General features: G+C 40.4%; 1 protein-coding gene across 1 annotated transcript in view; it reads left to right on the forward strand.

Moving 5' to 3' along the window:
• PLXNC1 (plexin C1) overlaps window positions 1-26,702 on the forward strand; it is a 62,545-nt gene that overhangs the window by 14,477 nt on the left and 21,366 nt on the right. Inside the window, exons 7-21 of the mRNA XM_069974253.1 lie at window positions 1,359-1,446; window positions 1,974-2,073; window positions 3,077-3,118; window positions 9,279-9,409; window positions 10,174-10,344; window positions 11,519-11,606; window positions 13,554-13,745; window positions 17,111-17,287; window positions 17,679-17,778; window positions 19,888-19,989; window positions 22,827-22,933; window positions 23,030-23,083; window positions 24,583-24,716; window positions 25,438-25,636; window positions 26,322-26,468. Of these exons, the coding sequence (XP_069830354.1) occupies window positions 1,359-1,446; window positions 1,974-2,073; window positions 3,077-3,118; window positions 9,279-9,409; window positions 10,174-10,344; window positions 11,519-11,606; window positions 13,554-13,745; window positions 17,111-17,287; window positions 17,679-17,778; window positions 19,888-19,989; window positions 22,827-22,933; window positions 23,030-23,083; window positions 24,583-24,716; window positions 25,438-25,636; window positions 26,322-26,468 (1,832 nt within the window). The remainder of the gene's footprint in view (window positions 1-1,358; window positions 1,447-1,973; window positions 2,074-3,076; window positions 3,119-9,278; window positions 9,410-10,173; window positions 10,345-11,518; window positions 11,607-13,553; window positions 13,746-17,110; window positions 17,288-17,678; window positions 17,779-19,887; window positions 19,990-22,826; window positions 22,934-23,029; window positions 23,084-24,582; window positions 24,717-25,437; window positions 25,637-26,321; window positions 26,469-26,702) is intronic.

The raw sequence follows: 26,702 nt of genomic DNA on the forward strand, positions 1-26,702 counted from the left end.
GCGGACTCTGAGTCCGCGCCCCCCGTTCCGCCCCCCCCCCCCCCCCCCGGCGTACTCGGCGTGAAGTGCCGATATGCGAATATTTTATTCGCAAATCGGCCATTTGCGAATAAAATCGTTCGCATATCGCCACTTTACGCCGAAAATCATCAGTACGCGGGATGATGCATGTCCCCCATACTCTATATGACTAACCCCAAATCTGCTGTCAGTAGTCAATTTGTCTAATAGTGTATGCAGTGTTGTGTGTCTTCATCCCCCGACAGCCATCAATCACATGGAGGTCTGCTGGCTGTGCAGTAAGGAGAGAGCCGAGAAAGAGGGGGAGTTGTTGTACGGGGAGAGAGACGGGGATCAGCGAAGTACAGCTACTGCATCAGTGTGTCCAAGGCTGTACTTTGACCCCTGATAGACATCAGTCAACTCAGGAGATTACTGGCCTGACAGTGAACAGAAGTTAGAGCAAGGGAGGAGGTACAGGAACATGGGGGAGAGAGCCGGGAGCCCATAATTTGGCGTAATGTTGCGATTAGCCAGCCCCAGAGGCATCCATGCATGCTGCCCCTGCTGTTTCCTGTCCATTTCCGTGTTGTTTCCATAATTTTCTGAGGTTTTCAGGCAACCTTCCCTGTGCAGAGCTTTGGTCCCCTGCAAAAATGCTCAAGTTTCCCATTGACTTCAATGAGGTTCGTTACTCGAAACGAGCAACCAGAGTATCAGAAAATATATTCGTCTTGAGTATCGAGCACCCGAGCATTTTAGTACTCGCTCATCTCTACTTCCTACCTATGTGTTCATTATATATGGGATGTTATGCTGTATAGCGTTTATATTCTCGTTTCCCATAACTCATATGTATTTTTATGACTTTGCGTTTTAATGCTCCTTTAGGTCATGTAACTACATTATTTTGAATATATTGGTTTGTACCATTGACATGGATGTAGTGAACAAGGATAAGATGTTGAAACACATCTGGTGTTAGGCCTTCATGGCATTCTTTGTTTTCAACATGGACCAAAATAGAGTTATGTCGCTTTAAGTGATAATTTCCAGTGCTAGGGATAGGAATACCCCTATAAGCCTTAAGATCTAAACAAAATAAGGGGGGGGGGGATTCTGGAAAATCATGATTAATATGCTCTTTGATGCAATGTAACTAAAGGCTTTGAACACCATAATGTTTGCTTTTAACTAAAAACATTTATGTGACTGCTTACATGGTGCTAATGAACAGTGTAAAACATTCCATATAACATTACAGTACAAAAATTAACACATGAATTCCAAACATTAAAAAAAAATCTGACAACGGACAAATTAGAAATTTAATCTTATGCCTTTATTTGTCTTTTTAGACACATTAACTGCTGCAGCCCAGAGTAGTGGGCCAGCTATCTCAGCGCGATTCCAATTTCAGAAGTGCTCGCAGTACCTAGAAAACAGGCATGTATTTGACTATTGGTGTGTATGTAAAATCTCAAGTATGTGCAAAACAAATATGGTCACTCCTTAGCAACAGCTATATATCTTATGGCCTGGTTGCTTTAGACCCAAGGTCCCCATTCTCTTCATACTTACATTGGCTAAACTTACTGTAAGCAGCAGGTTTGGTCATCGGTATAAAGTGTATGGGGGCCTCCCTAGACTCCACAGACAGGTGATATTGGTAAAGATAAGGGTCAGGCGTGATGGAAAATCAGTGTTTGACCCCTTTGTTCTTGGAGAGATAAGTTGCTACCACAACAGTCTGGCTGCAGCTGACCTCTCCCCTCTCCATGGAGAATTTTTAGTTGTGATGACCTCTAATTTGTATGATGAGGACGGAAGAGATAACTGTGACAGTTATTAAAGGTGTATGCCCACCTTTGTACAAACATTTCAAGATTCCCTGCCTAAAACATATAGTTAGTTCTGTACTGTGTTTACCTATCCATGGAACTGACCACATTATGCTAATTCTTCTGAAACAGTTGCTTGGATTGCATATCAAGTGGTTGCTTATGGTGCATCAAAACTTCTTCATGTATATCTCCACTGAGCCAATGTGAAAATGAAGCTTATGCAGATGAGGTGAGTGTGATGAGGAAACACAAGCTCTAGTCTAGTTCTTCTTACATAAAAATAGCATCATATGCATTTAAAGCGTTCCTGTCATTACCTGTCCTAGGAACATGCTAAAAATGTGATATAGTCCATCAGCACGGTGAAATGTAGTAGAGAACTGGATGTATGCTGATGAGCTGACAATCCCAATAGGAGCTATGTAGCACACACGTTTTAAGGAGATCCAACAGCATCCAGAGTAGTCTGAATAAATCTGTTTTAAAAAATTGCATTTGCAAGCATGTAGAGCCGAATTGTATAACAAACACACACCAAAAAAAAAAAAAAAAAAAAAAGATACAAAGCATGTATTAGTGCTAGAAAAACAAGAATAGTAACTAGTAACTACTAGTGACTACATTTCTTCCATACATTTATGTAGCAGGACCCATAAGTGTAGAGCATACTTTTGAATCTCACACAAAGTAAGCATATTCATGTGGCAAATGGGCCAAATATACTCACTAGTTGACTATAGTTAGGCCATTAAAATGAAAGGGTCTGCTGCCAGTTTTAGGTGGTATAAAATGGCATATCATTGTGACGATTGCCATTGTACACCAGGCAAGTATGGTGTAAACATTATGTGAAGGCGGCTTCATTATCACAACAAATAAAATGTGAGCCGAGCAGCCATAACCTTGTGGTATATCTTCCACATGCTCACTGATTTGAACATGTTGTTGGTCTTGCTCACATAGTACTTCATACATAGCCATCTCATAACATATACCACCAGTGTTATAGCGGTAGTCTTATGATCCAAAGTTAAACCCCGTATTAACAGGGTAAGGGATGACTAGAGCACTGGGGGAAGAGAGGTTTGATTGCTGGGACCCCCGCCAACCCAAGAATAGAGGGCAAATATCCTCCAAATGAATGAAGTGTCAGCACACATGCAGAGCTCAGCGCTTAAATGTTTTATGGAAAACACAAACTTTTTCTAATTTTATGCCCTTTGTCTTCACAGGAAAATTGCAAAATCATTGAAACAAGAGCAATACAATCCAATGTAAGGTTACTATGCATAGTTTTACAGTTATCAGGCTGGTTGTCACTGATTTACAGTACATAGCATGACAATATTGTGTAGGAATATGAGTAACATCTATTATATTATTGATATCAGTCTGTTGCTGTAGAAATGATCGCTTATGAACAAAAAAAAAAAAGGTTCATATTTTACTCAAGAATGTTTGTTAATATACACTATTGGGGTACCTTCACACGTACCGTATTGCAGCGGATTTGACAGTTCGGATTTAATGCTGTATTAATTTATCTAGTCAAATCTGCTGCGGTTCTGCTGCGGATCCGCAGCAGAAAATCCGCTGCAATGCGATCCGTGTGAAGCTACCCTAATAATAAAGTTTATAATGAAAGGGTCACTGTCATGACACCATGCTGCATGCTCTCCACACCAGAGGAACAGGTTACCAAGGCAACACAGTTCTGTGCACAAGTCCTTTTAACTAGAATAGGGCTTGTGCATGGAATTTTCTAGGCTCAGGATGGTTGCCATAGCAAAGTGCTGTTATGTGACTGGGCATAAGATGGTCCCTGTTCACTTCCATACTTTATGCAGAGGAATGTACTTTGTTTCTGTATACCAGTGTGCCTGGAAGACAGAGAATGGGTGACAAGTTACCATATGCAGAAACACCTCACGCATTGGGCAATAGTACCACCTACTGATTGTTTTTTGTTGTTACTGTTGTTGAGTTTTGCATAGAAGTTTCCAGAATAGGGAGGAGCCATGCTTATCGGCCCCCTATATAAACCCACTTGCAGGAAGCTAGTCGAGTACAAGGAAAGTATGAGGAGTGACTAAGGGAGGTACACCCAAGAGGTGTGCCAGAGGAGAGAGAGAATCATAAGCTGCAGCCCTTTCATGGACTAAACCCAACTAGGCCACTGTAACTGTAATCCAGCACCTGAGAAGACAGGCTTTGAGTGTGATTTTCCTCATTGAGGAGTATTTGTTTGAGTCTGAGGAGATAAGTGTTGCCAGTGCCCCTTAGCATTATTCTAAAGGCCCTATTCCACGGGTCGTTTAGAGGAGCAATATCGTTCGTATTCGGCCGATATCGGCCGCTACGAACGATATTCGTCCCGTAGAATAGAGTGCAACGATCAGCCGACATCGTTCATGTCGGCTGATCGTTGCAGTCGCTTGTTTTTCAACATGTTGAAAAACAAGCGACTGATATAGCAGCGATCTGCTGCCGTCGCTCCGTTGAATAGGAGCATCGGCAGCAGGCGCTGCTATATCCTATGGGCTGCCCGGACGATCAGCGATCCCCCTGGCAGCCCCCCCAGCAGCTCCCCGCCACCCCGCCCGCACTCACCCGCTCGCTGACGCCGCGTTGAATAGCGGCGGCAGCGAGTGGGGAGCGAGGAGCAAACTAGCGCTAATAGCGCTCGTTTGCTCCTCCAAACGACTCATGGAATAGGGGCATCAGACTTGTACTTGTACTTTGTAAAGGGAAAAACCTCCATGAGCCAAGGGAGTAATCTCCACCACCTCAGGGCACTGACTTTAGGACTAGTGATATACTTTCTGCTGCAGCAAAAGCTCTCCACATGGGTAACTCATTTAACGCCACCAGGAATGAGAGCTTAACCCTTTAAGGACAGAGCCAGTTTTCATTTTTGCGCTTTCGTTTTTTTTCTCCTCATGTTTAAAAGGCCACTGCACTTGCATATTTTCCCCTACAGACCCATATGAGCCCTAATTTTTTGTGACACCAATTATGCTTTGCAAATACAGAAAAAAATGGGTGCAATTCCTTTTATTTTGAGGGGTTTCGTATTTACGCTGTTCGCCCTATGGTAAAACTGATATGTTATCTATGTTCCTCAAAACAGTACGATTACAATGATATGTAACTTGTATAACTTTTATATTATTTGATGGCTTTTAAATTTTTTTAACCTTTTAAAGAAAACTAAATGTGTTTAAAATTGCTCTATTCCCATCCTTTAACGCTTTTATTGTTTGGTCTATGGGGCTGTGTGAGGTGTCATTTTTTGTGCCACAATCTGTTCTTTCTTTTGGTACCTTGTTTGCGTATATGCGACTTTTTGATCACTTTTTATTACATTTTTTCTGGATTTAATGTAAACAAAAATGCGCAATTTTGCACTTTTGCGGGTTTTTGCTCTTACACCGTTTACCGTGCGAGATCAGGAATGTAATTATTTAATAGTTTGGGCGATTACGCTTGCGGCGATACCAAATATGTTTATTTATTTTTATTTAGAAAATGGGAAAAGGGGGGTGATTTAACCCTTTGAGGACCAGGCCCAAAATGACCCAGTGGACCGCGCAGATTTTGATCTTAGTGTTTTCGTTTTTCCCTCCTCCCCCTCTAAGAGCTCTAGCACTCTCAGTTTTCTATCTACAGGCCATGTAAGTGCTTGTTTTTTACAGGAATAGTTGTACTTTTGTATTGGAGTCTTTCATTTTACCATAACATGTATGATGGAATCCCAAATATATTATTTATGAAGATATAAATAGGTGAAATCGCAAAAAAGCATGCAATATGGTAACGTTTGGGGGGTTCCTGTGTCTACGTAATACACTATATGGTAACAGCGATGTGATACTATTATTCTATAGGTCAGTCCGAACACAACCATATGCAGGTTACACAGATTCTCTAATGTTATATATTTTTTTTATGAAATCCTTTTTTTTTGGCAATTAAATATTAATAAAATGGGCCTATTGTGACACTTATAACAGTTTTATTTTTTCACCTATGGGGCTGTATGGGGTGTAATTTTTTCCGCCATGATCTCTAGTTTTTATTAATACCTTATTTGTGAAGATCGGACGTTTTGATCACTTTTTATTGATTTTTTTAAAATATATAATGTAACATAAAATCGGTAATCTGCGCCCTTTTTTCCCTCTTTTCGTTTACTCCGTTTACCGTTCGCAATGACGCTTGTTATATTTTAATAGATCGGACAATTACGCACGCTACGGTATATTATATGTTTATCTATTTATTTATTTTTATATGTTTTATTTACATAATGGGATAGGGGGGTGATTTCACTTTTTATTGGGGGAGGGGCTTTGGGGTAGTGTATTGGTGTTTTTAACTTTTTTTTTACACATTTGAAGTCCCTTTGGGGGACTTTTACATACACTAGTTTGATTTCTACACTGATGATTGCTATGCCATAGGCATAGCATTGATCAGTGTTATCGGCGATCTGCTCATTGAGCCTGCCTGTGCAGGCTTAGTGCAGCAGATCGCCGATCGGACCGCACGGAGGAAGGTGAGAGACCTCCGGTGGTCCGTTTCAACGATCGGGACCCCGCAGTCACACTGCGGGGGTCCCGATCGGTAAGTGACAGGGGACTCCCCCTGTCACTTACACTTAAACGCCGCGGTCGCACCGCGGTCGCGCCACGGTCGCGGCGTTTAAGGGGTTAATGGCACGCGGCAGCGCCATCACTGCAGCGTGTCATTACCGGTGAGGTCCCGGTTGCTCACTGCAGCCGGCCCCCACCTCCTATGAAGCGCTCTCCGCTCCGGAGCGCGCTTCATAGCGGGAGAAACACCCAGGACGTAGAGAGTTACGTCCAGGGTCGTCTGGTGACAGACTTCCATGACTTAACTCTACGTCCTGGGTCATCTAGGGGTTAAACTTTTATTAGGGGAGGGTTTTTTATTAATATTAATAAAAACACTTTATTTTTTTTCACATTCAGTAATTAGAAGCGCCCTGGGGGACTTCTATATACACAGCACTGATCTCCCATTAAGATCAATGCTGTGTATATAATAGAGCAATGATTAATCAGATCGGTGCTCTATTATAATGGTCTGATGCAGACCATCTACATGGATTCCCGAGCCGGGATCAGTGTCATTCCAACGCTGAGCCCCGGCCGGCTCATTACAGCGGATCTCCCCTCCGCGATCGCATTCCGGGGGGGTCGATCCCCCACTAGACACCAGGGACAGGGGGCACCACCACTATTCAAATGCAGCTGTCAGCTTTGACAGCTGCATTTGAATAGTTAATTAGCCGGCCGCGGTGGCTAATACCCGCGGTCCCTGGCTACACATAGCAACTGGGGACCACGGGCTGCAGAGAGGGCTCACGTCGGGAGCCCTCTCTGATCTCCCTTAACGACCGCATGACGGGTATACCCGTCATGCGTCTTTAAGGGGTTAAAGGGGAGACTCCAGCAAAAATCTTTTTCTTTCAAATCAACTGGTTTCAGAAAGTTATACAGATTTGTAATTTTCTTCTATTTAAAAATCTCAAGTCCTCCCATACTTAACAGCTGCTGTATGTTCTGCAGGAATTGTTGTTTTCTTTTCCTCTGACACAGTGCTCTCTGCTGACATCTCTGTCCGAGACAGGAACTGTCCAGAGCAGCAGCAAAATCACATAGAAAATTTCTCCTGCTCTGGACGGTTCCTGTCTTGGATAGAGATTTCAGCAGAAAGCACTGTGTCAGACTGAAAAGAAAACAGCATTTCCTGCAGGACATACAGCAGCTGATAAGTATGGAAAGACTTGAAATTTTTAAATAGAAGTAAATTACAAATCTATATAACTTTCTAAAACCAGTTGATTTGAAAGAAAACAATTTTTGCTGGATAACCCATTTAAGAGACTGTAGTGTAATGTGCCTAAAGTATTCTAAGTCTCTTAGTAAAAGTTCCCTTTTTACCACCTTATTGTGTCCTTGAATCTGGTTTCCATTGCATCTACACTGTCCACAGTCCACTGGCCAAATACAGTATCGGGGTGTGCTCCAGGGGAAATGTTCATGCCATTGACATTGGTGCACCCACCCCACTGTAGCAGCACTTAGGTAACATAGGAGTCATTGCACTGTGAAGTCCTCATACTTGACTGTGACAGTGACGACTGGCTTTGGAGCACAGCAATTATTAGTAATTCTGCAGGGGCATCATCTTGTCTATTCATAAGATGACACTGAATAGACATTTACACAATTTCCCCATTCCCAGTTGTAAAATTATTCAGAAATTATGCTGATACATGTAAAACTTAAAATAAGGAACAGGAAAGGAAAGGCGTACATCGTGTTTACTGATAAGGGAAGGAAACAGAACTTGAAAAAGCCTTACACAACAGATTTGACAAGAATAAAGAAACTTATAGCTTACATTTTCTCTTCTTAGATCTCATGTGCAGGCATTACACAGAGACTATATGACCCCCCTAGTACAGAGCTGCTGTACGGGCTTCATTGGGGGCTGTATGTACAATGACATTAAAGGGAAGAATAAGACAGAGCTAGAAGTTAGAGCTCTATGATGCTTTCAGCTAAGGTCATTAGACTTATCCTTTGACTGGGAGGTTTGGCTATATTACAGGTGTAAGAATTTGGCCATATTATGCTACAGTGAGTCCAGCCATAGGCTAGGGTGGTGACTTTGGTCGTGCGACACAAAGATCATGTGACATCACACGCAATGTTAGTAAATGGTGCCAAATGTTAGTAAATGACAATTGCAAAAAATTACTCTTTGATGGATTTTTAGTCACAGATTGCACACAACTTGGCCACCATTGACCTCAATGCAAATTGCATGCAATGGCAACATGCTTGCAACTTCCCTGTGTTTGCAGATATTTTGGTCTCATGACTTCAGATTTGTCAAGTAATATATTGCCATGTGACTCTAGACTTATTCGCCATGTTAATGTGTAGACCTATAGTTTGTTTCAAATAAGCAGTGGGCATATGGTTTACAAAAGAGGCACAGGACATGAAACACTGCAGATATGAAGATGGAGAAAAGAAGCCTGTCAGTCTAAAAAGAGAAAGGTGCGCGGGATGTGGAAAAGAAGCAATGACGATATGAAATACAGTTAATTTACATAACATGGAAATATGCACATTCCCCTTAAACAACAAAATACTTAGAGTAAACTAAACTGTGGTATTTTATAAATGCATATATAGTTTATATAGTGCAGCATAGGCTATAATCAGAGGACAATGCAAAGTGTTATGTGTATACCTATTTTAGTTCAATTGTCCGTTACAATGTGTCTGCCGTCTTGACTTTTTCTTCCCCTCTAATATGGCTCCTGTACTGCAGCCTACACTTCCAGAATTGGAGTTTATAACCTGTATTAATATGTTATGTTTCTCTCTTCAGGTCAGTATTACATATGTGGCAGTTAACAGGGTTACTTCAGTAGGAAGGAAAAATGTCCCCATTAGTGGTGAGAACCTGCAGAGTCTGTCGAGAGTATTTTTATTTGGTGCCAGCAGCTGTAAACCTCAGATGTAAGTATTCCCCTATAGGAAATCTAAGCGGTTGTTTGGAAGTGTAAAACCAGAGAAACCAGCATACAGGAGAAAGTTTAATGGAAAAAGGAGTGAAAAAAAGTTGCAAATGCTAAATTCCCCCCTTACCTCCCCCCCATGTTCCCAAGGTGTACCTTTCCAATGGATAAATATGCAGAAGAATACACGGAAGAGATAACCCTTGGATTTCTACTGTTTATTTCACTATTCTGTCCTACATATTGTTGTAGTTTTGGATTCGGATTAGTGTTGTTCAATGCCTTTCCATGCAGAATACACGTGAATGATACTGTATGTCACTTACTCACTATAGCATATATCCCTATTTATAGGAAAGGCATATGTAGTGCCCACATGTTTCCATACGTGACACAATATGTGGTGGAAACATGACCTAAGTGCCCTATTACACCAACAGATTATCTGACAGATTTTTGTAATCCAAAGACAGGAATGGACTATAAACAGAGAACAGGTAATAAAGGAGAGACTGAGATTTCTCCTCCTTTCAAATCCATTCCTGGTTTTGGCTTAAAAAAATCTGTCAGATAATCTGTAATAGGGCCCTATATTCACCTTCAAGCTATAATTATCTAGTGTAACGTGGTATTGTTCCCAGGGAAGGGTATAGTCTACATACGCAGACATTAACAAACTTTAATTATATGTATAATTTTGCTTCCATACATTTTATTTGTCTAATTGAACTGTGGTAATATCTCTTTCTCTCATTTCCTCTTTAGACTGAAAGTGTCAAATCAGAAAAATAACACATATGCCCTGATCACTCTGCCCCAAAGTCAGAATGAAATAAAGAAGCTTTGTGTGAATTTTGATAAGAATTGTTACCAAAAAAGTATTTCTTATGAATCAGTGTCGTGTTCTGCCATTGTTCCAGATACTGTGTGGTTAAGGTAAGATGACTAAAACCCCATTATGGTTTTTAACATCTACTGATTAAGAGTTTGATCTCAGCGTGCCTAATCCTGCCTTCCTCTGACATAGACATGATATCTAAAATCCAGCCATGTCATTTCACTATCAACTGCCTCCATGCCATGTTTAATCAAAGTAAAATATTCTGTAAAAATCACTAGACTCTTTGGGGGAGATTTATCAAACATGGTGTAAAGTGAAACTGGCTCAATTGCCCCTAGCAACCAATCAGATTCCACCTTTCATTTTCCTAAGAGTCTGTAAGGAATGAAAGGTGGAATCTGATTGGTTGCTATGGGCAACTGATCCAGTTTCACTTTACACCATGTTTGATAAATCTGCCCCTTTGTCTATCAACATGCATACAGCTGCTCAAAATCACCAGAACCTGGGAAAATACAAGTTTTTACTAAAACAGACATGTCAGGAGAGGTCCTTTATAGCTCCTACATACAAATCCTATAGGTCTTACTAGAAAATGACCTATTATTTAAATCAAGTTTTTAGCTATGTTTGTATTTTTGAACGGCCACCATTTAGAGGTAAAATCATGGCCATTTTTTATAACTGTTTTTTATTAACTATAACTATTTATAATTTTAGCATTATTTACAGTCATGCAAAAATATGGCCAGAAAAAAATGTTGCATCAACTTAGCTTTTATGGTTAACACTTTTTAAAGAACTTTTAATGAAGCTTTTCTTTTTTTTCCATTGTACTATCTATGATATAAAATAATCCTGAATTCTTGTAGTTTTCATTTGGGTCACTAAGCCTAATAATAGGCTGACATTTCCTGTTCTGTAGAGAAAACTCTCTTCACTATCACAGTCAGATTACACATTTCTAAATAGATGATCGAGGATCATCTTTTGAACCACCACCGGGTTCTCATGCACAGTGCTGGTCTATTCGCGAGCACCGGCCCACAGTGTGAGGATCTAGGCTCCATTGATTCTTTTGGAGCTGTATCACAGAGGGGAAAGGGTTCCGTCACACTGGGGGTGGCAGTAAAAGGACAGCGCCACTGGCATTCCCGCATCGGTGCTGGTCTGTTCATGTAAAAAACCCAAAGGGATGTACCTAGTGGTACATTCGCTTAAAGTTTTTCCCTACTACCCTATCTATTTATACTTATATTATTTTTTCAGTGGTGGTCGAAATATCACTATATTTGGTAGAAATCTGGACTTAGTAGACAAAACCATAATTTCAAAGAACAGGGACAAAGAACTAGACGTAAGTTTTACAAATTTATTTTCACACTTGATCTGAGATTGTTTTAAAGATGTTATTCTGTAATCTTATGTAATTATAAACTGGTTTGAGAAAATTGCTAAAACATACACTTATCAATTTTCAAATTAATAATTGTTAAAGGGATAAACAAGCCTTTTAAAATGAATGGCCTGTCTTTAGCATGGGCCATCCATATAAGAATAGTAAGGGGCTGACTCCTCTGGGGGGAGCACAGTATTTCTGAGCTGTCCGAATCAAGTGAACTTGCATTGCTAAAAAAAAAATGGTCCAGATATATCTAACTGTGTAAAAAAGAGAGTGGTGTAAACTGTGAATAGCAACCAATCACGGATCAGTTTTCATCTGAAAGCTGAGCTGTGATTGTGTTTTGGGATGTTTAAACCAGTTTTTTTTCACTCCCTTTAATAAATCTGGGCCTATGCAAATACAAACTAGCCAATGCATACTCACATGGGCACTGCAGTCCCTATTAAACAAATGATTGGTGCGGCTGCCAGGAGTTGATACCCCACCCATCTAATATCGATGACATTTTGCATCAGTTTTAAAAGGATAACCCGTTTAGTAATATTTGTTTATCATTCTATATGCTGTGAGAGGGAGCTCAGCAGAAACTGCATCTAGAGGGAACACATTTGTCTTATGGCCTTTAACCCTTTCAAGACCGAGCCCATTGATGCACGGATGTCCGGGTCAAATTAATGCAATGTTCCTCCCTGCTTTCTAAGAGCCATAGCGCTTTTATTTTTCCACCTACAGGGCTGTATGGAGTGTTATTTTTTTGCGCCATGAACTCAAATTTTTATTAATATATTGGCGCAAAAGAAAAATTTTGATCGCTTTTTATTTATTTTTTTTATAAGGGGTTTATAGGGGGTTGTTTTAATATTTTTTTTAAAAAAAATTTATTTCACTTTTTTTACAAAACACTTTCAAACCCTTTTTTTTATTTCACTTTTCATTTTTTTTTTGTTTTTTAACCAAAACATTTTACAAATATATGTCACAACAGCGGAAAATACTCCCACCAAGAGATCTATGCAATAGTTACCACATATAAAAAAAAAACACAGTGATACATCATAGAAGATAAAACAGAATAAGTAATAGGAAAAAAAAAAAACCTCCCTCCCCAAACCTCCCACCCATCCACTCACGGTCTCGAGGTAATCACGTGGCTACGTATACACATCTGGTGCCAAAGTCTTAATGAACCATTACCTCAAGATGGCTGCAGGGGTCCTGATCAGTCAGTGACAGGAGCTTGTCCTGTCACTGAGTACCTTAAACGCAGCTACCGCTATAGATCACGGCGTTTAAGGGGTTAATGACAAGCAGCTGAGGGATCGTTGTTTTTTAGGACAATAACTGCATCACCTGCCGAACGGACCCCAGGACAGATCTTGAATTAAAAGCAGCTATCCGAAGGTACAAGTGGTTTGGGGAGGAGGTCAGATTGTGGGTACAGAGTCACTTTAAAAAAAAAAACTTGTCAAAAGCATAAAACTTTACACACTTTGTAAACACACTTTGAACAAAAAACTTTTGTAATGGTACTGATTCATGAGGTGGCAGTGACATGTAGTCAGGAAGCTTAGTAGAATACAATCTCATGTTCTACCACGTTAAATTTGTTAGTTTTTTTAGGTAGAATATCTCTCATGTTAAATCTGATGAAATATGTCACTTTTTTATGAAATAAGACAATAGGGCCAGAAAAATGTCCACTTTGTATTAAGCTGTAAAATGCATAAAGAAATAATATAAGAAGCATATATACAGATGTAGCCACTTTCAACTTGATCCCTGACGCGATAAACTTTTCTTTTAATGCGTCAGGATAATGTTTATGGGATTTTCTTTCATTTTGATCAGCTGTGTATTATAACATACTTTACCCATATTTTTGTGTTTTATGTTTTTAAGTGCTTAGGAAATGCATCGCACTGCCATTTTACAGCTCCAAAATTAGGTGAAATTCCACAAACTGCCAATGTGGACTTAGCCATTCAAGAAAGTAGAATGAAATGCGGGGAATTCACTTATGAGGCAGACCCTACATTCAACACTTATCAACTATTAAATGAGAATGATCTTGAACTTGAACTAAGAATTGAGGTAAATCAAACAATATATTTTGATTTTACTGTGGCCAAACCTGATCTGTTGAATACATCAGTAAACTTACAGTATTATTTGTATAGAGAGCAAGAAATCCCTTTCTCCTCAAAAGATAAAATGTGTCAATTCATTACTAAAGTAAGCTAACCGTCTATGTTTAATGGCCGCTGTCTAATTAAACAGAGACTATAACAGAAAGTGATGAGCACCCCCATTTTAATCATTCATCAAGGTGGACCACAGGTCACCCATCTGTCTCTCCTATGAGATACCTACTTGTGTGCTAAGTAACACATGGCCCAGATTTATCAATCTGTTTTAGAAAACTCTGTCTGATATTTCTAAAGCAACCAATCACAGCTTAGTTTTCATCACACCAAAGCAGTTTGAGAGATGGTGCTTTTGTTTTTGTCAGACAGAATAAAAACTGAGTGAAACCGTCTTTGTTGCCCACGGCAACCAGTCCGAACTCAGCTTTCATATCTTAACAATCTCTGGTAGTACAAGAAAAGCTTAGACCTGGCTGATATGGACAATAAAGCCATAAAAATAAATTTTTAATCCTTTAAGGACCCATGATGTACCATGATCTACCCCGCTCTGAACCATGCAGCTCCCAACTGCTATCAGCCAGTGCCGGCTGATCGCAGCGCCTGGATAATTAACCTAATAATTGCCACTTAAACACAATCCTTAAACACAATCCTTGAACGCTGATCCCAGCATTCCAGCAGCCCAAACTAATTGAGCACTGATCTCATAAATCAATGCAGCACATATGTACTGCATTGATCTCTTTGAGAGATCAGTGCAGTTTTCATAGAATCCCCTTAGGGAACTTCAAGTTACAGTAAAATACAGTGCAAAATTCCTGAGCAAGCTACTGATAAAAAGTACAGATTGTGGTGCAAAAAATGACACCTCATTTTAATTTTACCAAAAGGGAAACGGTGTAAACACCAAACCTCCCGAAAATGAAAATTCTTTTTTTCAATTTCACAGCGCAAATAATTTTATACGTTTGTCATTGCACAAGTCATTGTCAAGCACAATTGGTGTCGCAAAAAGAGCTCATGTGGGTTTGTGAAAAAGTTAAACAAATGCAAGTGCTATGGCCTTTTAAACATGAGGGGGGATTTGAAAGTGCAAAAACAAAAGTTGTCTCAGTCCTTAAGGGGTTAATTATCTCCCCGACTGTACATAAAGGGGGAGATTTATGAAACATGTTGTACAGTGAAATTGGCTCAGTTGCCCCTAGCAACCAATCAGATTCCACCTTTCATTCCTCACACTCTTTGGAAAATGAAAGGTGGAATCTGATTGGTTGCTAGGGGCAACTGAGCCAGTTTCACTCTACACCATGTTTGATAAATCTCCCCCGAAGTGTACATTTCAGATAACTTCTACCCCTACCCTCTCCATAGACCAGTAATGGTAGCATGTAAGCTGATCTCTCAGTGATCTGTTAGTCCATCTAGTAAAGAGAGGATAGAATTTAGCTATTTTGAATTGAGTGAATTTAAATAGGGAGGGGGCTAAAAAGAGAAAGGAAGACAAACGTTTTCCTTTTATAACATATATTATAATGTTTTCATACATTTGCTTGTACTATTGATTTATGCAAAGTTTATAAAGGCAGGTTAAAAGCAGGATATAGAAAAGCAAACCTGAAGAACAGCATACAGTTATCTATGACTTTCCGCATGAATGTGACAGGCACCTGTTTTTGACCTTTTTTATGGGCAGTCATGCTAAATGAACTCTAGATATAATCCTCTTCAAATGATAATAAATACCTTGAGTAGCAGAAAGATTTCTTATCAGCTGCCATCACACAGATAGCAGACACTATAACATCCCCCCTTCTAATGCAATGCAGCCACCACTGTAAGAACTGTAAGGCAGAATATTGCGCTCTCACTTCCTGTCAGGCTAAATTTGGATCAGAGACTGGTGACCAGATATCGCTGGAGCCTGAGGAAGTTACTAACCACTAGCCAACAGGTACTTAACTGAAGGATATACTAATTAACCACTGATTTACCATAGACTGCCAGACATTTAGGCATTTTTTTCTGATCAATGATTGAAAGAGCCATGGTATTCCCATGCATTTTGTAGTCGCTGTGCATGGTACTGTAGCTTTCTGCATTTCAGTCCATTTAAAATGAATTGGACTGAGCTATAATAGCAGACACAGTCCCTAAAATAAATGCTTCTACTACAGCTGCTTTAATTGATAGGGGTACTGAAAGATCTGATATTGATGCCCTATTCTAAAGATAAGCCTAAATATTAAAGTCCTTAAAACCCCCTTTAACTGGTCATTATGATGTATCATTAATGTTGAGCGGACGGACTTGCTGAACTGTTCAGGTTTGGCAATGTTCTTAGAACCCAAACGCTCAGTATTTGACTCTCCGCACCTGCAGAAACATGAATACAGCCTATGGCCAGGTTCACACATTGCATGACAGGGCTGTTCTGTGACACAGCCATGTCACAGAGCGGCCCCTGTCTTTGAAGTTAAACCTGGTCGGGATGAACTTCATTTCTTTTGAATTGGAATGCAGGTGCATTTGGGTGTACATTCCAATTACCCATAGCAGACAATGTAAAGTGCAGCCGGAGCTAGACTTTACATTGTCTGCACTGTCAGTCTTGTGCGCCCACCATTTCATGAATATCGTGTCAGTTTTCTGTGCGGCCGCATGGAATCCTGGCTGGAGTCTATACAGAGTGTATACACCCCGTCCGGGATACCATAGAAAACAATGCAATGTATTTTTTCATTATATAGCGATCTGCAACGACACCTATTATTAATTGAAAAAATACTTTGTGTGAACCCGGCCTATAGCTGTATCCATGTTTTCCTGACAGTCCTAGGGTTGCATCTAGAGAAGATCGAACAGCAACGAAGTTCAGGTTCGTACGAACCCGAACCATCGGCATTTGACTCCCGCTGCCTTCCCCTTCCGTGGGGAAGGTGGAGACAGCCTGAGTACCACCTGGAAAACAAAGATACAGCCTAGGTAATAGGCTGTATCGGGAAGGCAGCGGGAGTCAAATGCTGATGGTTCGGGTTCGTACGAACCTGAACTTCGTCGCTGTTCGATCTTCTCTAGTTGCATCTAGAGCTTTGTGGGAGGATTTTCTGAGGTGGGGCAAGATATTAACCTGCCCCTAGCATAATCTATTTCTTTAAGTATGATACCACAACCAGTGGTCATTAATGTGCACAATTTGATCCGGCGGAAATAGGTGTATATGGGGATTTTAGTATGAGGCCTTATCATTTTGCTTTAGAAACATTTATGCTATTGCATAAAGCATTTCATGAACACCATTTAATTCTCCAGAAAACAAAGGATGACCTGAACATTCAGCCACATGAAATCAAAGTCCAAATACACTATAAGGAACAAGTACTAAACTGTACAGCATGGAATATAACAAGATTCACTCAGGAGTATATATATTGTAAAGCAAGGAAGCATGTGCAAGGAAAAGTTATTGGCCACCCAATGTGGATTGAGGTAAGTTATTAGCATTGCTTTTATGGGGGGCATGCATTGGTGCAAGTATGCAACAAAGTTGTAAAATGTGTGCTGAAGCCTTTAATGGACCTGTACCGTGTAATGTAAAATCCTCTGTGTTATTATATCGGGTGACTGCATCCTGTGTTGTTAGAAACTGCTGGCTTTAATAAATTTGTGTCACCACTGTTCCTGCTATTTGTCCTGCTCTACAGAGCTAAGCTCTCACAATATATGTATATTCGACTAGGGTGCAATACTAGACACAGCCTAGGGACCATAGGAACAGGAGTGGTGCTGTATCTGGAAATAAACAGATCCTTTTTTTTTTTAACTTTGCCATTGTTAACCCTGTAAAATGACTCACTTCACTATTTCATTATTTTTTAAGGTGATGTTAGGCAACTTTAAAGTGAGAGTAAACAACCCCAGCTCCATCTCATATCTTTTGATTCTTCTCGTTGTTCCACTTCTTATCATTGTAGTTATTGGTAAGTATTAAGTTTTTCAATGTGTAATATGATTTCAGTAATTGTTCTTTGCCCTTGTTATCAAGTGCAAATCATTATACATTGTGGCTGTCTGCACACTCTGTTCACAACTCTTTTAGCCAGTAGTGTATGCATTATAGGGAGCCTAAGCTATTAGAAAGCTGCGGACATGTCATAATAACATTTCAGAAGTTTCATTAGTGCAGGCCCCATTAAGTCCCCATTAATAACTAAAATAAAGGGCAGACATGCTCAGCTGAGGGCCTTGCCCATTCTTTCCTGCTTGTCACTAATGAGCTCTGCTCTCCATAGACTTTCCAATGACTTTTTGTGAATCTGTACAATGGATGTGCTCCTCTCCGAGCAGCACCAAGTATTGACTCAGGTAGACAAACAGGCCCAGGGCTATGCTGAGCACTGCTGCCCTTTAGTTAGAAATAAATGGGGGTCTCAATACCTGCACCCTAACTTCAGAAATGTTGTTTCAGATGTCAGCTTTTCAAAACCATAGGAAACCTTTAAAAAACAATAGCATATAAGACTGATGTTAAATAAATACAAGTGAAGAAGATTAAAGTTTTTTTCTGGCCAAAATATAATTTTGGATGGAAATCCCCTTTAATATTGTAGCTATTATAAGTGAATAAATAACAAATGGACATGTTTATTATTAAAACACTGGAATGGGATTGAATGTTGAAGAGATCAGTAAGGGCATACATACATGCATACAAACATTTGTGAAGCCAGACTGAAGGTACAGGAGTAAAATTACATGGGGCTAATCTCTGTTTGTTATTTTTAAGAAGAAAATGTTTGCATGTTTGGAAAACGGCTCAGCAAAGTCTGACCACAGAGTCATATGATGCTATTTCAAAACATGTTAAAATGACACCCAAAAACGTCTAAGAACATTTCTACAATAAAGTACAATAAATTAGAGTAAGGAAGAAGTCAGGTGTCTGTGAATCTACAGATTTTTTTTATTTATTAAAACATTTATTTGAAGGGGCCCCCCGAAGGTTTCCCAGGATATGGTCAAAATTAATACTTTTTATTTTATAAAATATGATAAATTACATTAAAAAAGATGAACAGAAATTTTAACTGAAGAGATTAAATATCTATTCTTCAAGGTCAAATATCTGCAAAGATTTTTAAAAGTAAAAAAAAGAAGGGTTCATCCACATTGTGATTTGCCTTTCCCTGTCACTATACGTCAGCATCCTGTCAAAATGAGATGTACATGTGCACATACTAGCAGTGGTATCATTGAATTTAAAGGGATTGGCCACCTTACATATCTGCCTTTTCTGCAACCCCGCTTAGAGTAACAATGTTGTTTCATCTAATCTTCCCCCCCCCCCCCCCCGCCGTAGCTTAGTCTGTGAATCTATGACATAGCTGTACATTGCAACTAGAAATAAGCAAACCGGGTTCGGGTTCGAGTCGATCCAAACCCGAACGTTCTGCATTTGATTAGCGGGGGCTGCTGAACTTGGATAAAGCTCTAAGGTTGTCTGGAAAACGTGATACAGCCAATGACTATATCCATGTTTTCCACATAGCCTTAGGGCTTTATCCAAGTTCAGCAGCCACCGCTAATCAAATGCCGAAAGTTTGGGTTCGGATCGACTCAAGCATGCTCGAGGTTCGTTCATCTCTAATTGCAACCTAGGAAGTAGCAGTTGAGGAGGCACAGTGACGTGTATCATCACATGTGCTTTCAAAGGAAAGGCAGCTATGTATGGACAGAGAAGCTGTCTGGTTGCATTCAAAGACTGGGACCAAGTAGGGGCAGTGCAATGTTGTTACTCTGAAGGGGGCTGCAGAGAAGGCTTCCGATATGAGCAAGTTAGCATTTATACTCACTTCAATACCTATGTAAAACAAATATATTTAAAATGGCCAACCACTTTATTAGGGCAAAGTTCTTAGATAGTGAAACATTCAGGTAATTTTCTACACAAACTTTTTTGTTGTTGTTGGGATTCAAAAGCATGGAGTGGAGGACACACATAAACAGCTCTAAAGCATTTAGATGTTGTATGCTCCAGTCCAGTTATGTGTAATAAATGTCCATTTTTTTTATGAACATTCCGTATTTAGCTGCTGTGTTAATCACAAGACACAAATCCAAACAACTGAGCAAGAAAATGGGTAAAGACCTCGAAGAGCTGGAGTGTGAAATAAGAAAAGAGATTCGTGAAGGTGAGTCAACCCATCATAAAAATCTGCGGAAAACCCAAATTTTGTAGCTCCAGCTTACTATTCAATTGCAATACTGTATATGTAACTACTTATGTAAGTAAAATATGGAGTTAAAAATCATGTACACAGTATATAATGTTACAAGTAACAAGTTGTCTGGGTGATAGAAGTGGAACATCCAACTAGTAGAGACTGCTCGGCACTACAGTTCCTGTGTTAGTAGTAGCAATATAGGCAATAGTAATACACGTCCGTGTGGTGCTCAGTGATAGTAGGGTAATCCATAAATATATGAAATGAGGAAAAAGATCAGGCACTCACCCATCAACGTGTCAATTTTCTTCTTTATTGGTTATAGAAAAAAGTCATAAAAACGCGTTTTTATGACTTTTTTCTATAACCAATAAAGAAGAAAATTGACACGTTGATGGGTGAGTGCCTGATCTTTTTCCTCATTTCATATATTTATAGAAGTGGAACATGTTTGTAACAGCCACAGCAGTGTCCACCATGGCCAGTCCTATACTAGATAACCATATGATGTCAGAAGGTTCTTCTGCAAAATTCCAATAGAGTACAGATGGCAGATTTAAACTTTATGACAACAAAACATGTTATAACTGGAGCAGATTGTAATATTCAACGGGTTGCCAAGAGAAGGGATTGGCTTATATCCTTGCATGGGCTATCATTGCTTGTGGGCAAAACCACGCCCACACTTGATGTTCAACAGCTGCATGGTGTAGCTGATATATGCTCACCCCCTCCATGGAAGTGAGCGCCAAGGAGTAGAAGGCGTTAGCCATCTTTTACTACTTAGACAACTGTTTTAACATGCACGCACTTATGCATACCCACTATGTTCATTATACAAGTATACATAATAATTCAAATCTTCGACTCCAGACAACCCCGGAGTACAGACCCCAGACCCTCATATTAGTTTAGACCCTCAGACTACCAAAACGTATGCAGACCCCAGTCTCAGTCCTCCAAATTCGTTAATGTCAAAAACAAAAAGCCACTAAATTTAAATCCTAGAGTCCCTAATTAATTTAGACCCCACACAAGTCCTGCAAAATTCATGGAAATCCCAGACTTAGGCCTTCAAAATAAAGTAGGCCCTATATTCATCCGTTCAACTTAAAGGGGTACTCCAGCGTGGGAGCCGGGACCGGGGAGGAGGTGGCCGAGGGAAAAGACGTCCACTCACCTCCCCGGTTCCAGCGGCGGGTCCCGCATCGTGGCGCTCCGGTGCCGCGTCCGGGTGTATGACGCCGGCCTGAGACACCCTGAGTGGTTGAGCGGACCTGAGACGTCACGTCTCGGGCCTGCGTCAGACACCCGGAAGCGGCCCAGAACCGGGCACCGGAGCGCCGCGATGCGGGACCCGCCGCTGGAATCGGGGAGGTGAGTGGACGTCTTTTCCCTTGGCCACCTCCTCCCCACTCCCAGCAAAAAAGTGCCCCCCCACTGGAGTACCCCTTTAATTCAGACCTCAGAATCAGTCTTCCAAATTATTTCATATTGGAGACAAAAGGACGTCACTCCAAGAGCTGGTGGTGCACAAGGCGGCAAGGTTCAGTGATATGTGCAGTGTGCATTAATTTACAGCATCTATGCGTTTTGGCCAGACAAGCTGATGAGAGCCATGTCTGGCTGAAATGTGTACTTGCTGTAAATTGATGAACACTGCACTGAATAAATGAGCAAATCTCCTTGGTGAATGCCGGGTTTTCTCTACCCATTCCAAATTACTTCAGTCCTCAAGACAAACCCCCAAATGAGTCCCCAAATTCAGTTGAACTATCATTTGAGTGGAGCTTTCAAGGGAGTGTTTGTGAGTCAGAGGCCAGAAGTGTCATTGACTAGACTACATGGCAGCTGGCTTTTGTTGGGTAACAAGGGTAAAAAAGGTGTGGGGGAATTAGCAGCTGGAAAACTCTTCTTGTCTCTTCTGCAAAACCTGTCCAGGAGAGAAGAAGGCGGGTACAAGTGGTACACCAGCATCAGCAGCAACAGTACATCCCCTAAGTTTGGGCTATTGACCTGTGACCTCATAGTCTTTGCAGCTGGTAAATATAGTCAACTAATATGCTGATTAGGAAGACAATAGTCCTCTCGACTCATTGATCGACACATCAATACTTGTTGCTCAGTGGTTTATAAGACTGGTAAAGTGTGATATAGCTGTCAAGCCACCCCACTCTCTATTTCTTTAAGTAACCTTTACATGTTGATAGCCATTATCAGTGAGATGAGTGCTCAGTCACTATATCCCAATCAGCATATTACAGACATTACAATAACCGCATGCGGGATGGGGCTGCTAGCCACCTACATTACACTTCAGAAATCAAGTCCCTCCAGGTCTAGAAAGGCGCTGTTAAAGCAATAAAACAAGGGGCACCAATGTACTGCCACTATATCCTGCCTGCTCTACGCACTGGCCCATACTGTAGGTGCCAGATTATGCTTATTCTAGAACTACATTTGTCTCAAACAAAGTCAAGGTTCTTAAGCCCCTTTCATGTCAACTCCTTGGTGGAGACCGCGAGGGTGCACAAAAAATCCCATTGAATCAATAGGAGAGGTGGAATTTCAAGTGGCGTCCGCGGGCTCCCCTTGAAATTCCGCCACTTTTGCTCAGTGTGAACGGGCCCTGACTGTATCCACTTATCAACTGAGAGCAGGACTAGCTGATTTGGTTTCTGACATCTGAAATGACAATACAGGTATGGTACATTATCAATGACATCAATTATAATCACAAGGACAAGATATGTGACAGATATGTCTTTTAAAAGTTGAAATAATCCATATTATTTTTTGTGAAGGTTTTGCAGAACTTCAGACAGAAAAAGAAGTTGTGTCCGAGGAAGCGATAGGGACCATTCCATTCTTTGACTACAAACATTTTGCTTTAAATACTTTCTTTCCAGAGGTAACGTTTGCATTTTAACAGATTAATAATATTTGAAAGGTTTTTATGACTTTATAACTTTATTTGCATCATTGTGATTTTTTTTTACTTTCCTAGTCTGATAAGAACAAGCAAGATCTGTTTGAAAACCTATGTGAAAATATTCCATCAGTAAGTAAATTACAATAAGCGCAAAAATTTACTATGGCATGTCTTGTACAGTATTATAGTTGTGGAGAAAAATGCTAACAGTATCACATTATAACTATGTAAAAGGAATAAAAATATTTTACACCTTTATGTTATCATTATGAGCACTTGAATGGAATGGTTATGTCAAATTAAAGTTTTGATATAGTGTAGATTCAGTTTGATAACATTAAGGCTATATTCTCACACAGTTAAAGGCTGGGTTCACACACTGTAAGACAGCGCCCGTTCTGTGACACGGCTGTGTCATAGAATGGCCGCTGTCTGTGGAATTCACCCTGGCCAATACTGCAGTACCGGCTGGCTGAACTTTATATCTTTTGAATTGGGCACGTTCCGGTGTGCCCGCATTTCAATTGATCATAGCAATGTAAAGTGCAGCCGGAGATGACTTGACATTTCAGTGACATTGACATTTCAGTTTTGAGTGCGGCCACATGGAATCCTGGCCGGTGTGTATACAGAGTGCATACACTTCAGCCGGGATTCCATAAAACACAGTGTCATTAGACATTTTCAATAAATAGCAGCCGTTGTTGCAAACAGGTCATAAATAAAGAGCATGTTCATTATTTTGACAGTTGTAATGAAGCTCCTGGAGTACAGTATGAGTGCTGAAGGCTGTATCGTCTTTACGTTCCCAACCCCCAATCTCTATTTATGCTTGGTTGTCAGTCAATCAAGCAGGGCCAGGGATTGGCAAGGAGGCATTACAGTTTGCAGCAGATTAGGTGCTTGGGAAAACCTCTAAAGGCCCTATTACATGGAACGATTTTTGCTTTATTTGGCCGATAATCGTCCTGTGTAATACAACACAACGATCAGCGGACATGAACATTGTTGGCTCATCATTGTAGTCGTTTGTCTTTCAACATGTGGAAAGACAAACGACTAACATAGCAGACCACTGCTATCTGCTATGGGCTGCTTGGCCGATCAAGCGATCACCCGGGCAGCCCCCCCCCCCCCCCCGCTTGTAGTAGCGGTGGCAGCGAGCAGGGAACGAGGAGCAAACGAGCGCTGACATTGCTCGTTTGTTCCTCACAGTCGGCCCATGTAATAGGGTCTTAACTCTTTATTGACTTGTGTAAAGATATTTACAACATTATACCCGTTATCACTGCATCCTATGTACATGTTTTGTGTTCCCATCTAGATGCAGGCTGGCACCCAGGTATTTCATTATCTGGCTATGTTCCCACTAAGTAATAATTTCGGGGGAAGGAGACTATCTTGTTAAATAGACAATCGCTAATAATGATAATGATCATTATAAACAGTCATCTATGTTACAAAACGACCACCTTCCCTGATATTTCCCAAAGTGGGAAAATATCCACAAAGTCTGTTTTTTGAGGGAGAAATTAGAGCTTTACAAGTCTTGTCAACTGTAAACTGCCAATTGCTTTTTCCATATATATTAATACCATGATAATAATATATGAGCTTGGTGTTTGCAGCCATTCCAACCCAGAAAGTCAACACAAGATGAAGAAATAGTATCCATTATGAACACATTATTTGAGAACCAAAATTTTCTGGTTTTACTCATCCACACCTTGGAAAAACAGAGCGATTTCTCGATCAAGGATAGGTAAGAACCACTATAAGCAGGCGCCATGCTGCGCATCTCCGGGACACACCCCAGCGGCGTCCTTTGTTACATGCAACGCAGCCGGGATGATTCTTTATATTTCTGGTGTGAACATGGGTTGATACTTAGTGTGCCTATACTCAATTCCTTCCCTGTGATTTGCTATCTGCATCTATTGGTAACCTGACTTTGGCTTGTGTCTTTGACTACATGTTTGTCTCCTGACTTGGTCTGTATCTTTGTCCTCTGTTTATTGCCTGGTGACTTTGTACTAGTATCTGCCTCTCCTGGTTTGAGCATAGGTTGCTGACCACCAACCATTATTTATATTTTTCCTTGTCTTTTAATTGTCTTTAATTGTAGTTTATCTCATATTTGTCTTGTGTCCTGTTCCACCTACTGTATATTAGTGTAAAGGATGGCTCCAAGTTGTCCCATGTTGCCTAGGACACGCTGAGACAAATAAGCAGGGACAGTGACCTTGACACAGTGTCAGGGTTGCTTGTCTCTCCGTCACCTGTGTGTAGCTTGACCTGTCCTGACAACCACACATTCATATATACATTACCTATAGCAAGTGTGCTGTTAATGTGGTTGAATGCCACTTCCAGATAAACATTTTTTAGTTGTCAGGAGTAACTCTGAAACTGTAATACATAAAAAGATTTCAATTATGTATTGGGAGCAAATTATAACCTATAACTCTCTATTGTTTTATTAGATGTATGTTTGCCTCGTTCCTGACCATTACCTTTCAGAGTAATCTACTCTACCTTACTGGGCTTCTTGAAACACTGACTAAAGATCTTATTGAGCAATCAAGTAACAAACACCCAAAGCTGATGCTTAGACGAACAGAGACAGTTGTTGAAAAGTTACTGACCAATTGGATGTCTACTTGTCTGTATGGCTACCTGAGAGTAAGTAGCTTAGTACAACAAAATTTACAGCACAGAATAATACCATTAAATGGATTTTCCAGCATTAGAAAAACATGGATTCTTTCTTCCAGAGACAGCACAACTCTCGTCTATAGTTTGGGTGGGGTCTAAGGTGTATGGGAACCTTTAGACTAGACAGTCTAGGAATGCAACACATTTATCAAACAGCATGGTATACCATGATAAATCTGGTTTACACTGTCTAAGAATAAGACTTATGTCAAGCCATAATCCATATATCTGTTTTGGGCACCAGTAAATAAATAACCCTCTTTAGAAATCCTGCATTCACCCCCTTCCAGATAGAGTTTATTGCAGTCTCTACATGGTCTCCCCATATACTCATTAAGGTGAGAAAAAAATAACAACAATAAATGGTAAGATGAAGCAGCAGTGTGAAGTCCTCCAGAACACAAACAGCAGGGAAGACAGAGTGGGCTTTCCAAAGGAGAACAGTGAAGTTTGTGTGGTTGATGTTCTCTTAAAATAGTCTCTAAATAGAAAAACTTTATTCAGACCACAGTACTAGCTTACCAACATGAGCATTGTTACATACCTAATCTTGTAAGTAAATATTTCTTTGGAATTTACAGCTCACATATATAATTTCTAGGGGGAAAAAAAATGTTTTGTCATTTATTGATCATGCTTGTGTTGTGCCTAGGAATATGTGGGAGAACCTCTGTACAATCTTGTTTATACACTAAATCAGAGGATACACAAAGGCCCAATAGATGCAGTAACAAGTAAAGCGCTCTATACTTTGAATGAGGACTGGTTGTTATGGCAGATAACAGAATTTAATAGTGTGGTAAGTCTTCTCCACCGACTGTTCATTTTATCAATCAGTTGTATTCTAAGGCCCTGTTCACACTACAGAATTGGCTCTGAGATTGCATACTGACACCCTGTCCCCCCCCCCCCCCCCCCCCCCCCCCGTGCAGACTCGTCACCAAATCCTGCACATCAATTCTTTGAGCGGAGAGGCGCGGATAGCAAAGCATGCAAGCCCTCCCAGTTTCCAGTTTAACAGATAGAAAGGGGG

The sequence above is a fragment of the Dendropsophus ebraccatus genome, chromosome 1 (genome assembly GCF_027789765.1).
Source record: "Dendropsophus ebraccatus isolate aDenEbr1 chromosome 1, aDenEbr1.pat, whole genome shotgun sequence".
Lineage (NCBI taxonomy): Eukaryota > Metazoa > Chordata > Amphibia > Anura > Hylidae > Dendropsophus > Dendropsophus ebraccatus.